The sequence below is a fragment of the Maniola hyperantus genome, chromosome 20 (assembly GCF_902806685.2).
Source record: "Maniola hyperantus chromosome 20, iAphHyp1.2, whole genome shotgun sequence".
NCBI lineage: Eukaryota > Metazoa > Arthropoda > Insecta > Lepidoptera > Nymphalidae > Maniola > Maniola hyperantus.
The window spans coordinates 7,904,393-7,917,655 of record NC_048555.1 but is presented as its reverse complement, the minus strand read 5'-3'; the positions used below and the strand labels follow the sequence as shown (position 1 = coordinate 7,917,655).

Below are 13,263 nucleotides of genomic sequence, written 5' to 3'. Positions count from 1 at the left end.
TTATGCAAATCTTTTATTTCTCATGTGAAAGCTTTATCCAGTAAGGTATAGCATTATTTAAAAATAGATATATTTTATAAAGAGAGATTTGATTAGTAAGAACTAGTATCAGCTCTTTTTTTTTATTTTAATAGTCAGCTATCTAGTATAGGAGTAGAAATTTTACATCATTTTATAGACTGAGTCTAAAAATAAGAATTAGCATAACTGTTTTACTAAAAAATAGTCAACTGTAGGACATAAACTTAGCACATAAATTATTTTAGTGAAGAGGAACTTGAAAACTGAGAACTTGCTATAACTCTTTTGCTATAATTTAATAGCCAACTATGAATACTATAGTATGTGTACATAAAATTAATTAATGTGATAAGGTGCAGGAGTAGGGACACTCATCAATGGAGAGTCCAAATACTCCATCTCACTAGTGCTTGCAACTGGTTCCACCTGTGTATGCATTTTCACTTGCAGAGATTCATATAGCTTATGCACAGATTCATTGTGCTGAGTCCCAGGCTGTAAAGCCTTCATCAAAGTCTGTATTCTTGTCTCTGGTAACTTGGGGTGTATGTACCACAAAAGCTTTAGTAGATGTCTGGTTACATTGTCCTTTTCGAGCCCAGCAAAGAAGAACTCATCAAATAAAACAGTACTGAAGTCTTCCCCTTGAAACTCTTCAGGTAATTGTATCAGTAAAGCAACAATTGCATGTAAGAATGGGTCTTCGTAAGCTCTACCATCTTTACAGCTGCCTAGAATACTCAAGATCCTTAATATAGCTCCCCTATCTCGAAGTTTGGCTGCATGAAGGGTGTAATACATGGCTAGGACTCCACATACAGAGCTCTCTCTCATGTAAGCTTCGCAAGCATCGGGAGGTGGACCAGAATGTTCTATTGTTGTGATAGCCGACTCTCTTTCATCGGGTGGTAATTTATTATGCAGTGCTCGCACCTGGTCATCGACCATTAAAGACATTAAGGCTGGTAAATACTTGGTGACCACTTGACTATCAAGCTTTGGCTCTTTGAAGTCTTGAGAATCAATAATTTCCCAAGCACTCAAACCGAGTGCCAACATTCTCAATAAGAGAATCAAAATTGTATTATCTCTGGGAAGCCCCTCTGTGTTAATCAAATGCTGCAATATCTTTATGGCTGAAGTAGCCAAGAAGTTAACTGCATATGGATCACACAAAGTCATAGAGAGGTCACCCAGTACTTGTTCTTGTCCTTTCTTAATACTATCCAAGAAACCTTGAAGTTCTCTAGATCTCTTGATGTCCACATTTCTTTCTCTAATGCATGCGTCTAAACACCACGTGAACTTGTGACACGGATCAACGGATATTATATCCTGTACTTCAGCATCATGTAGGGCCATGAGAAGTTCAGCTCTCAGAGTACAATAGTGAACATTTCTAGTTCTGAGGAACAGAGTACGGAGAAATTGAAGAACCATATCATATAGTTTTATGCTGGTGCCTACCATATGTGCCAGCTTCTGTACTACTGCCCCTTGTCTCCTCACTTTTGGTGAAGGAGAGAAAAAAAGATTAGTTAAATTTTCATGATCAAATAGTATGTTCTCTTTCTCTCTAATGTATTGACTGAGCAGTGGAGACACTTCATCACCAAATAAAGACTGGTTATCCTGCCAGATTTGTCTCTTGACCTCTGTATCTGTATCATTATACAAATCTCTATCACGAACAAGTACTCTTAAATATTTATCATCAATGTGCGGCGTGTTCTTTAGAATACTCATAATAATAGGTCTGATAGCCTTCACTTTGACCACAGGGAAGCTTTTAGAGAGAAGCTCCTTGAGTTTCTTCTCGTGTTCCTTTTTATCCTTAGTGCCCATTTCGTTAATGTGTGATATGAGTTTGTCTCGTAATTCTTCCAACACGGATGTATGAAAGTCTAGCCGACGGACACCGTGCAGATCGAGTAACGGCAACATGGGTCTCAATGAAGGAAGCAGGATACCGTTCTCGAGCTGAAACTCTTCGATTGCTTTTAGCGGATCGGTGCAACTTGTGAGAGCATCTCGCAGGAAAGTTTGTCCGGGCACTCCAACGTCTTCTAAACCAGTACCAGGCAACTTACTGGCTGATCCCATAATGTGATATTTTGACCGACTTTTAGTATATTAAACAGGTTTTTTTTTTAACAAAAGACGCAATCCTCCATGATCAACAAACAAATGGTGTAAAACACAGATCACTATTTATACTTAGAGAGTGTAAAAAAATCAGAAAAAAATGCAAATAATCATCAAAATATTCATCCAAGATCAAAATCTTTTTTTTTTAATTTATTTTACGGCCCTGGATAACAGTCCTTTAAGGCCTAGATCTGGCAGAGGAGGCAGATGATTTCAGAATAAGCAGAATAATGAGATTCACCAATATTCACAAAATGTCATCATGCTTTTTTTTAATTTATTTTACGGCCCTGGATGTCAGTCCTCTAAGGCCTGTCATCTCTCACCCCATTAAAAATAAAGATCGACCGAATAGAGCTGAAAATAAATGGCCCCACTTTCGTTCTTGTGGTAGCCATGGATTTTGCAACCAAAACAATATTATTATAGTTATATCTGATATTTTTAAAATTATTATAAACACTGGAGAAGCCTATATCGTAAATAGTAAAATAATTGTATTTATATACTTCGTGTCTTATATGATATATCGGATGAAATGTATCGATATTTTTATCGATATTGGATGATTTAATAATATCGGGTCGATTTGATATATCATGATATTATATTTTAAAAAGAAAATACATATTGATATTTTATGAATACATTATGAAATATCGATACATATCAAGCACCCCTAAGTATGAACATCATTAGCTCTTGCAGTGCAAGGCTCTTTTGGCGCGTGGCCAAAATTGAAACTAACACCGCCATCTTGTGAAGTGTCACGATGTCCTCTTATATGCGCTGTTGCTAAGTAAATAATTTGAAATTCAGTGTTTTTGTTAAATATTAGAGCCGTTACATAATACATAGCATCACGATATATCCTGATAATATATACAGCATAAATGTGTTTGAATCCTATAGCTATATTTAGCACTAGTTAAATATAGTATTTGAGCAGGTAAACATAATAAGTTGCAGGTCCATAAATGGTTTTTATTATTCTTTCTTGATTTGGAAACAGGGATGGCTTTCCCAATTTCCCATTCAGTTAAAATTAAATATAACTTACTCAATTATGGACATTTTCAATATATTCCCTAAAATTGAGGAGATTTTATTTGCTGGCAGCCTTTGAACTCGGTCGGTGCTGTCGGTGGTTTCAACCACAGAGTACATTATATATACTTTCAACTTTCAAGTGCCAAAAGACATGCAAAATCAAAATACCCTTCCCTTGTCGTATTGTATTTTATTTGAGAAAAAAATTAAATTATTAAATTAAATCTTTTAATACATATTATATTATGTAGCGACCTACATGTGTGAATGTATAATTATAAACATATTCTCTAAAACGAGTGATTTGTTGTACGGTTGGCTGAAATTGCTGAAATAAGAAATGGCAGAGAAGCAGAAGACGTGAGTTCAAATGAAATTCTAATTTAAAACCTTAATTTACATTCTGTATTTAATAAGTTCTTATAGATAATTTAATTGTTTAAATAAGAGGTATTTAGGGCTTCTTACTATATGTTTCAGACTTGTATGTGGTGATGTCAATGGAAATTTCAATACTTTGTTTTCCCGCGTCGAATCTATAATCAAAAAGTCAGGAACATTTGAAGTTCTGTTATGTGTGGGGAACTTTTTTGGCGCGGATAATTCGCAACTAGACGCCTATCGGATGGGAACAAGAAAAGGTTTGCTATGTTCTGAAACACAAACGTAGAGATGTCATCAGGTGATGAAGAAAGCCCTGGATGATCGGAAAGAGGATGACTACAGTACTTACTTACAGAATGGGTAGCAAAGGTTGACTGATTCACCATGCTATTGATTCATCAGTCACTGATGAACCAATAGCAGGGTGACGACATCCCTGCCGTGATATCCCACTTTGCACCACCACCAAGTAGATAGACCACTCAAATGCAGGTTCTTAACCAGAGTCCTTTTTTACCCAATGACATGTATCATCATCAACCCATTGCTGGCTCACTACTTAGTATAGGTCTGCTCTCAATGAGAAGGAATTGGCGATGGTGTAAATGTCCAGGTGCGGATTGGCAGACTTCACACACCTTTGAAAACATTAAGAACTTTCAGGCATGCAGGTCTCCTCTCGATGTTTTCCTTCACCGTTAACACAAGTAATACTAACTGCTTAAAATGCACATAACTCTGAAAAGTGTGAGGTGCGTGCCCAGGATCTAATCCTGAACTCTGACTAGGTGGCCAACATCTTAACCACTATAGTCAACGCATTTTAAACTGTTGTCGAGTTTTCTGTCTGTTTCGCTCGCATTTACCTACAACCTGTACTTGCAAACGAAACAGACAGATAACTCGACAATTCAGTTTAAAATGCGTCGACTATAGGCTATCATCACTTTTATGACATTTTTAAGTGCTGGTAATAGTTGTATAGAATTTCCCAAGTACAGATTTTAAAATATTTTTTATAGTGCCAGTCACAACATACATTTTTGGACCTTGTAGTGCTGAGCATGTCCAATATTATTGTGAGGAAGGAGCAGAAATTGTTCCTAATGTTATCTATATGGGTAAGTTTTTTTTTTGTTTACTAGATGATGTAACTCTGAATGATGACGCTTTGTCTGTGTTATTTGATTGAACTCTTTGTTTTTCCAGTATAAAAAGTAACCTATGTATTTCTCTGTCTCAAATCTTAAGCTATCTCTATACCAAATTCCAAGAAAATTGGTAAAATAGGTGGGCCATGAAAAGCTAGATGGACCGACACACTTTCACACAGCCGAGTTTCTTGCTGGTTCTTCTCGGCAGGAAAGGCATTCCGAACCAGTGGTAGATGCATCCGACTATTCGTAAGCACTTGTAAAAGTTTATACGAATAAAAAAGATTTTCATTTCATTTCATTTCATTACACAATAGTGTGGATAAACTAGCACTAGTCTGCAATTAAATTAAACCTAATGGCATGTGATGCAGCCTCAGGTGGAGTGGAAGGGAACAGATATTTATGATAATTTTGCTAAAAATAATTTCTAGACAATCACGTGAGACAAGAATGCTATCATTGAGATTAGAAGAACAGTTAAATGCTATTCTCACATCGATCATATTAGTGTCGTAATACAGAGGCAAATCAAAGATATTATAGAACTCCAGAATAGCCTATGCAAAGATCATATTACAGTGCAACAAGACTCTCTTGGCACTTGAATGACATTGACAGGGGGGCGCTGTTGGAGAACAAAGGCTTAGAATATTCAAACAAGAACAAAGGGGACACTTGACGGCAACGTTAGTTCCGAATTTCGCCACGCGCCAAGATAGCCTTGTCGCACTGGACAGTCATATTTTAAAAAGTGAAGACATTCATACGCTTGTGTGTGTGTGGTGACACATATTACACAGATTTATGCACCTTTTGACACCTTCGAGTTTGCTTCATGGTGCCCATTGCATATGGTGGCTCATAACCAGGATTGAAATAGATTAGTTTTAAAATTAAATTATGTATAAAATTTTTTTAGGAAAGAGAGGTATTTTCACCACTAGTTCCGAGCTTAAGATAGCTTATTTGACTGGCCTGTCGAGAAGAGAACTTGGCAAAGACATACCAATGTGTACATTTGAGCCAAGTGACTGCAGTGCAGTTAGGGACGCCTGTTTCAGAGGGCAGAGTGAGTTCAGGGGAGTTGATATACTAATAACAACTTTGTGGCCTTCAGGAATACAGCAGGATGACTTACAGAAGGTTTGTATATTATATTGAGTGTTTATTGAACACTCAGTTATGTTCAGGTGGGATTTATATAAATTAAAAGTAAAATATACTTGCTGATACCGACGACTTTGTACGCTTAGATTTAGGTATTTAAAAATCCCGTGGGAACTCTTTGATTTCCCGGGATAAAAGTAGCCTATGTCACTATCCAGGTCTTCAACTATACCTATAGAAAAAATCACGTCGGTTCGGTGCTCTATTGCGACGTGATTGAAGGACAAACCAACAAACAAACAAACATACTTTTGCATTTATAATAAGGGTAGTGATAGCACTCTGGGATAACCCTGCTGTCTATCAGTGAAAGAATTTTCAGAATCTGATCATTAGTTCCAGAGATTACCCCTTACATACAAACTAACTTTTACCTCTTTTAATATTATAGGTATAGATTGATAGTAAGAATGTGCTAAAATTTGCGATTTTATAAACATTAAATGAATGAATGAAATATGCTTTATCACCATCATAAAAAGAAAGACAAAAGTAGAACAATAAATAACAAATAGAAGTACTAGGGGCAGGCTTTGAAGCGATCAAAAAGAGATAGGAAATGTTGCCAGTTCACAGTTTAATGTGATGTAAAATTAGTATTATGTTACTATTATAAATACCCAAACCTACCTTGTATTATTTGATACAAGATTCAGCATTATTTCAGGCAGATGTGGAACCGGACTGTCTATCAGACCTAATAGCATGGCTTTCCATACACATTAAGCCAAGGTACCATTTTGTTCCATCAGCAGAGAAGTACTATGAAAGACAGCCATACAGGTAATCTCGACTGTTAATTTTTTCACGATAAACTTACAATTTTTAGGGTTCCGTGTCTCAAAACGAAAAAGAATCCCTTAAAAGATCACTTGTCTGTCTGTCGTGTCTGTCAACGTCTTATATCACAAGTAAAGGAAACAATCCGAATACCGTGAATTTTTCAGAGAACCGTGATTACATCACAAAAAAAATGTGTTCTAGAACAAATCAGTACCTTTTGGCGCATGGCGAAAATCGGAACTAACGTTATCGTCAACTGTCCCCTTTGTTCTTGTTTGAATAGTCTAAGCCTTTGTTCTCAAACAGCGCCCCCCTGTCAATGTAATTCAAGTGCCAAAAGAGCCTTGTCGCACTATACATTACAATCCATATAACTAATTCTAATAATAACATAATCAATCAGAAATCAAAGCGTACATCAAGATTACAAAGAATGTGCAACGAGGTTCTTCGCACTGGCTCCAGTGGGCAACAAAAACAAAGAGAAGTGGATATATGCGTGTTCTCTACAACCTATCTCCAAGATGCGGATGACGGACCTGTTGCAGAGTACGACCGACGAGACTGCCTGTCCTTATGACCCTGATATGTTGAAGCAGCATCAGCCAGGAAAAGTGGTCAAGGTAGTCTTACTAATATTATAAATACGCAACTATGTCTATCTGTCTGTCATTCTCTGTCTCTCTCTCTCTCTCTCTCTCTCTCTCTCTCTCTGTCTGTCTGTCTGTCTGTCTGGCCGTCCGTCCGTCCGTCCGTCCACATAAATCCACACAGACGAAGCCGCGTGCGTCATCTATTTGGTTTAGAGATATCTTGCATCCCAGAGATGGATACAGGCTACATTTTACCCCGGAAAATCATAGAGTTCTAACGGGATTTAAACCTAAATCCAATCCAATCCATCAGCCTGTTTGCGTCCACTGCTGGACATAGGCCTTTCCAAGAGCGCGCCACCAAACACGGTCCTCCGCCTTCCTCATCCAACCGCTCCCCACCACCTTCTTCAGGTCATCGGTCCTAAACCTAAATCCACGTGGTCGAATTCGTTAGCATCATCTTGTAACTAGTTCATAACTTCATACTATCTAAATGTAAAAATATCACCAATAACAATAGTCTTTTAGGTAAAAAGATCCTTTCCGGCTAGATTACTATCCTCAGCATTTTATTTATAAGGCAGTCAGTGCTCTGCAACTTCAAAGTAGCTTGAATGGTGTATAGATATTTGATAGTAATAAATTATTAGAGATGCGAAAGTGTGTCTGTCTGTCTGCAATATTTTCACATCCCATCCGCTTTACCGATTTTCAGATACAGATATAGCTTGCATCTCGGAGATAAACAAAAGCAATTTTTTCATCGCAGAAAATAAAGAATTCTCATGAAATTTTTAAAAGAGCCTATATTCAAGCTGATGAAATAGCGAACATTGTTTGATAAATAAATAAAATACTTCTTGATGAAGGATAACTTCTAATCAGAACTTAGCCAACAACTAAAAATATTTCAAGTTTTATTTCACTGAAGTTTTAAGTTTTTTTTGCACCATTTAATCCTTTTAGGTTACTGGCAATGGACAATTCTTTTTCAATATGGATGCTGGGGACGACGATCACGGAAAAAGGAAAAGAAAATCCGGGGATAATCCTGAACGAAAAAGGAAGGAGTTTGATCCAGGTTTGATCATTAAACTAAATATTTTTATTTTCAACATATTTTTTTTAAAGATCATATTAATTTTAAAAATACCGTGTCTTAATAGTTATATAAATTCTTTCTGTATTAATATTATTTTCTTATATTTATGTTTCCAAGTTTACGGCAAAACAAGAAAGCAAGTTATTTGCATTGTCATCCAGTTCCAACCTGTGTTCAAAATTTCAAGCCACTAGCTCATCGGAAAGTTAGTTTAAATCGATTGCAATGTTTGTGCTGAACAGACAAACAAACAAACCGAAAAGAAAGCATGTTAAAAAAAGTGTTAATTTGTTCCTGAACGCAAACTATATTATTTAAAGGTGCCGCCAGACGCTTACGACAAATAACAAGCACTGGCAAAACGTGTGGACGGGTGTTTGCGTATGCTTGCTAACCCTTGGGAGCGCTTGTCGTTCGATCCGATTGGCTGCAAGCCAAACCATGGCCAAACGACGTATAAAAAGTAATCTGTGGTGTTTGCTAATGCTTGCTGTATGTTGTTTGCCGCAATCTTCTGGCGGCACCATAAGCCTAATTTTTTAATGGAATAGACACTTCCATAATAATTTTATTTCCAGATACATGTTGGTTCTGCCTATCGTCGCCTTCGGTGGAAAAGCACCTGGTCATTTGTGTGGGAACTCACTGCTATTTAGCGTTACCCAAGGGACCTTTAACTCCATATCACGTGCTTATATTGCCTATTGCGCATCATCAGAGTGTTACCAAGGTATATAAGCCATGCAAAAGTGTACCTATTTCTGTCTGTTACGTTTTCACAGCCCATCCATATTTGACCGATTTTCACTTGATACAAATATAGCTTGTATCCCAGAGGCAGACAGGATACTTTTTATTTTGGAAAATCAGAGTTTCCACAGGATTAAAAAAAATCTGAATTCACGCTAGAACGAATCATATCCCACTAGATAATAATAATATGATTTTTCCTGCATTCTTTGTTTAAAATGAAAATTAAGGACTTAGGGCGAGGCCACAACACTGCGGTGCGACATCGCATCACAATAACGATGCCGCATCGCAATGCGATGCGTTGACGCAACGTAAAAATTTCATTGCTTACGGCGTCGTACCAGAAAACTCTGACCATCAATTTCTAGTAAGCCATGGACCGCATTACACTATCCTACTTCTACTTGCATTAAGACGCATCAAGAAAACACACACAGCACAGAATGGCACACAGAGAGGTGTGGACTCCGACTGAACAGTAAAACGTCGTCGCATCACAAGTTTGTACGGTGCGGCGCCGCATCGGGCACAGGGCATTGTGCGACGTCGTAGATTTTTACGACTCGACGTCGCATCGCAGAGTTGTGGTTTCAGCCTTATCTGAAGCAGTGAATGGCGCTGCGGTTTTATAAGTTGGAGGTAAAAGGTTATAAGTTGAAGTCAGGGTAATTTGAGAGTTCTTTTGGTCTAGTCTGGTGGGAGGCTTTGGCTGTGGCTGGGCTGGCCGCAAATCGATTTATGATTTAACTTTAACTCCATCCATTTAAGCTCACTTTTCTTTTACTATCATCACTTGGAATACTCTTCCGCGATATGTGTTTCCTACCAATTAAAACCCGGGTATCTTTAAAACAAGAGTGAATAGGCATCTTCTAGGTAAACGCGTCCCATCTTAGGCCACATCATCACTTTCCATCAGGTGTGATTGTGGTCAAGCGTATACCTATAATGAATAAAAAAAAAACTTTGCAGTCAACTTGTTATCAAATCAAAACAAAAAATATTGTTTCTAGGCACCCGATGAAGTAAATAACGAAATAAAAAGATTCAAAGATGTGTTGAAAAAGTTTTACTCTTCAATGGACAAACTGGTAGTGTTCTTTGAGAGGAACTATCGCACTTCGCATATGCAGATACAATGCGTGCCTGTCCCTAAGGCGTGCAACGAGCAGATATTGGAGGTTTTTCAGGTATGCTTATTTACTTATATTTGTTTTAACAATAGAGATCCATGAAGAGCACACCATCTCTTCATGGGGGCGAAAAGATATTAAATATATATAAAAAAAAGTATAGTACTTTTATTTCAAGTGACCACTGCCAATAAATTTGAAGACTACTTGTATTAAATAATAATTAAAAACACGTTTTCAGGACGAAGCAGGTATAAACAGCATACAAATGGAAGTATTGCCTCCCTACACAGAGATATCACAAGTGACGCTGCCCGGCGCGCCTTACTTCCACGCGGAACTACCTTCCGGCGAACAGATATACGCTAAGACCAGCAAATACTTCCCTCTACAGTTTGGCAGGTAGGTGTAAGGCGCCAGTCAGACTCGCACACATAAGGTTCTGTACCATACTACAAGATTGTGTCTTTTTTTAAAATTTACGTGGCGGTCATTATGACATTTTTGTTATTTGTTGTTGTAGAAGCAATCTGTATATATGAAATTAGCTTATGCTCGCGACTTTGTCCGCGTGGACTACACAAATTTCAAACCCCTATTTTACCCGCCTTAGGGGTTGTATTTTCAAAAATCCTTTCTTGGCAGATGTCTAGTCATAATAGCTATCTGCTTGCCAAATTTCAGCCCGATCCGTCCAGTAGTTTGAGCTGTGAATTGATAGATCAGTCAGTCACCTTTGCCTTCTATATATTTAGAAGATTCAAAGTCCTGTCTGACTGACTGACTGATATATCAACGCACAGCCTAAACCGCTGATCCTAGAGACATGAAAATTGAAGGGTGTGTTCTTTGTAAAGGGTAGGTATCCACTAAGAAAGGACTTTTCAAGAAATTTATATAGTCCATGCGGACGAAGTTGCGAGCAAAAGCTAGTAGTAGATTTAAGACTATAATAATAGAAATACACGTTCTGTGAAAAATTTGAACTCTATTTTACTGAGTTTCTGTTTACTTTAATAGTGTTAAAGTTTAATGGTGTCTGGCACGATAGTAAGTGTCTGGCAATGCATGACCTAATTTCTAATACTATTCCGAAGAAAAAAAATACACTTTATACTTTGACGAAAGATATTATTTTTGTTACTTGTCATATGCCAAAGCCACGATGATCCAAGCTTCATAGTTGCTGATCGTTCCTACCTGTGTTGGGGACAATAAACATAGAAGCTTTTACCCTCACAGTGAGTTCTATAGTTTTTTTCGGATATATTTCAGAGATGTATTATCAAGCCCGCCGATACTCAACTGCGAAGACAAAGCGGACTGGAAGCAGTGTTTGCTCAGCCGCGAAGAGGAGGATTCGCACGTTGCGGCCTTCCGGAAGAATTTCCGCCCCTTCGACTTCACGGCCGAGGACAGTGACAGTGACAGTGACTGAGTGAGTGACACGAACGATGCCTAATGCCCGTGATACACATGCCAGTGAATGGTATGCCAGGTGCTGGTAAGCTGGCATGCCAGCTACTTGCAGAATGTCAGCGCGTGATACACATGCTTGTGTCTGGTATTCCAAAAATGAATCTGGTAAAATGAGTATTAATAATGAAGAAATTAATAGTGTTACAATATAACTCGTGATTATATTAGTGAAGAAAATTTTTATGGCAAGAAATAGACGCAAAAGACGCCAATAAATACAAATAAAAACTAGGACAAAAACACGTGCTTCGCGTACTTGTAGCTGGCACGCGAATTCCCCGTCCCACTTCTTAGGGGGAAAAGTCAAACGCCTTGCGATATACTGGTATACCTTGTACTGGCACGCGAACTACTGGCCGAATCTTGATACACACGCGAGTAGCTCGTTCTTGCTTGTAACTGGCATGCTTTTGTGCGAGTAACTAGCATGTGTATCACAAACTGAAATTTCCTCAATCTAAGCCCGTGATACACATGCCAGTGAATGGTAAGCTGGCATGCCAGGTATTAGCAGAATATCAGCGCGTGATACATTTGCTTATGTCTGGTATGCCAGTTTCTAGAAAGGCTGCACAACAGTGCTGTTGAATCTAGATAGTTGATAGTAGATTACATTATACTACACTAATCGCTTTTATGTAGTTAGTATTTTAAAAGTATGTTATAAGCATAATATTTATGATACAAGTGAGCAAAGTTAACAACAAGGTCGGCGACATAATATAGAGATGGCAATCGGAGTATGAGGCGGGGAGACGCCCCGCACACCCGCACGTCACCCGCGCTGCGGTGTAACCCAGTAACCTGGTGCGGGCGAGCGCGGGTGACGTGCGGGTGTGCGGGGCGTTCCCTCCCCGATTGCCATTTCAATCTGTCGTGTAATATATATGTTACAGTTTTGTATAAAACTCGTGGTGTAATGATACATATGCGATATATTTAATGTATTAATGTAATTTAGACGATATTAGCATGTCTGGCTTTTGTCGTCGTGGCGTGATAGTAGGCTTTTCTGAGCGCATACCCGTCAACAAACTGCTGTGCAAGTTTGGCGAGGCATAAACTGAAATATTGTATTCGTTTGTGCATAAAAGTAATGAATAAATAAATTAAAATAAAATGAAATAAAATTGCTATTTATGTAGTTGTATTTGGTAATTTGATTTAGGCGAAACCAGAATTACTCGTCCGGCTTTGTCGGTGTATGCCTGATCACTTTCGGGCTTTATTACCTTCTTTAGTGACATTTAGCTATTCATCACGATATGTCAACACAAATCTTATTATTTGATAGTGAAATAGTCGACGAGTATTTTAGCGATGACCAATCGCGACCGAAATGCTAGATGTCAAAAAAGGTCTAAACCAGCCCCCCACTAAGAAAAACGTATTCGACAGCTGATTCTGTCCCTTGATTGATTGAATTAATTTTTCACATATTTTCATAATAAAATAATAATTTATGATAATTTTTGAATCATATTAAAAAT

General features: G+C 37.9%; 2 protein-coding genes across 2 annotated transcripts; one reads left to right on the top strand and one right to left on the bottom strand.

Moving 5' to 3' along the window:
- Window positions 1–51: 51 nt before the first annotated feature.
- NELF-B (negative elongation factor B) lies at window positions 52–2,245 on the bottom strand. The gene has a single exon (XM_034979503.2). The coding sequence runs from the start codon at window positions 2,122–2,124 to the stop codon at window positions 358–360; it is 1,767 nt and encodes a 588-aa protein (XP_034835394.1). The 5' UTR covers window positions 2,125–2,245; the 3' UTR covers window positions 52–357.
- Window positions 2,246–3,412: 1,167 nt separating this feature from the next.
- Window positions 3,413–12,966, top strand: LOC117991871 (CWF19-like protein 1). The gene is made up of 11 exons (XM_034979504.2): window positions 3,413–3,579; window positions 3,700–3,860; window positions 4,626–4,724; window positions 5,680–5,903; window positions 6,595–6,710; window positions 7,114–7,333; window positions 8,273–8,387; window positions 8,987–9,138; window positions 10,175–10,351; window positions 10,536–10,696; window positions 11,570–12,966. Exons 1-11 carry the CDS (start codon window positions 3,560–3,562, stop codon window positions 11,730–11,732), a joined length of 1,608 nt encoding a protein of 535 aa, XP_034835395.1. The 5' UTR covers window positions 3,413–3,559; the 3' UTR covers window positions 11,733–12,966.
- The last annotated feature ends 297 nt before the right edge of the window (window positions 12,967–13,263 follow it).

What these genes read in the sequence shown, in the direction of transcription:
- NELF-B (XM_034979503.2), bottom strand. Translation starts at nt 2,124, where the DNA reads ATGGGATCAGCCAGTAAGTTGCCTGGTACTGGTTTAGAAGACGTTGGA.
- LOC117991871 (XM_034979504.2), top strand. Translation starts at nt 3,560, where the DNA reads ATGGCAGAGAAGCAGAAGAC. An exon ending in TATGAAAGACAGCCATACAG is followed by an intron (nt 6,711 to 7,113) that starts GTAATCTCGACT and finishes ATAATCAATCAG; the next exon opens with AAATCAAAGCGTACATCAAG. An exon ending in TTCCCTCTACAGTTTGGCAG is followed by an intron (nt 10,697 to 11,569) that starts GTAGGTGTAAGG and finishes GATATATTTCAG; the next exon opens with AGATGTATTATCAAGCCCGC.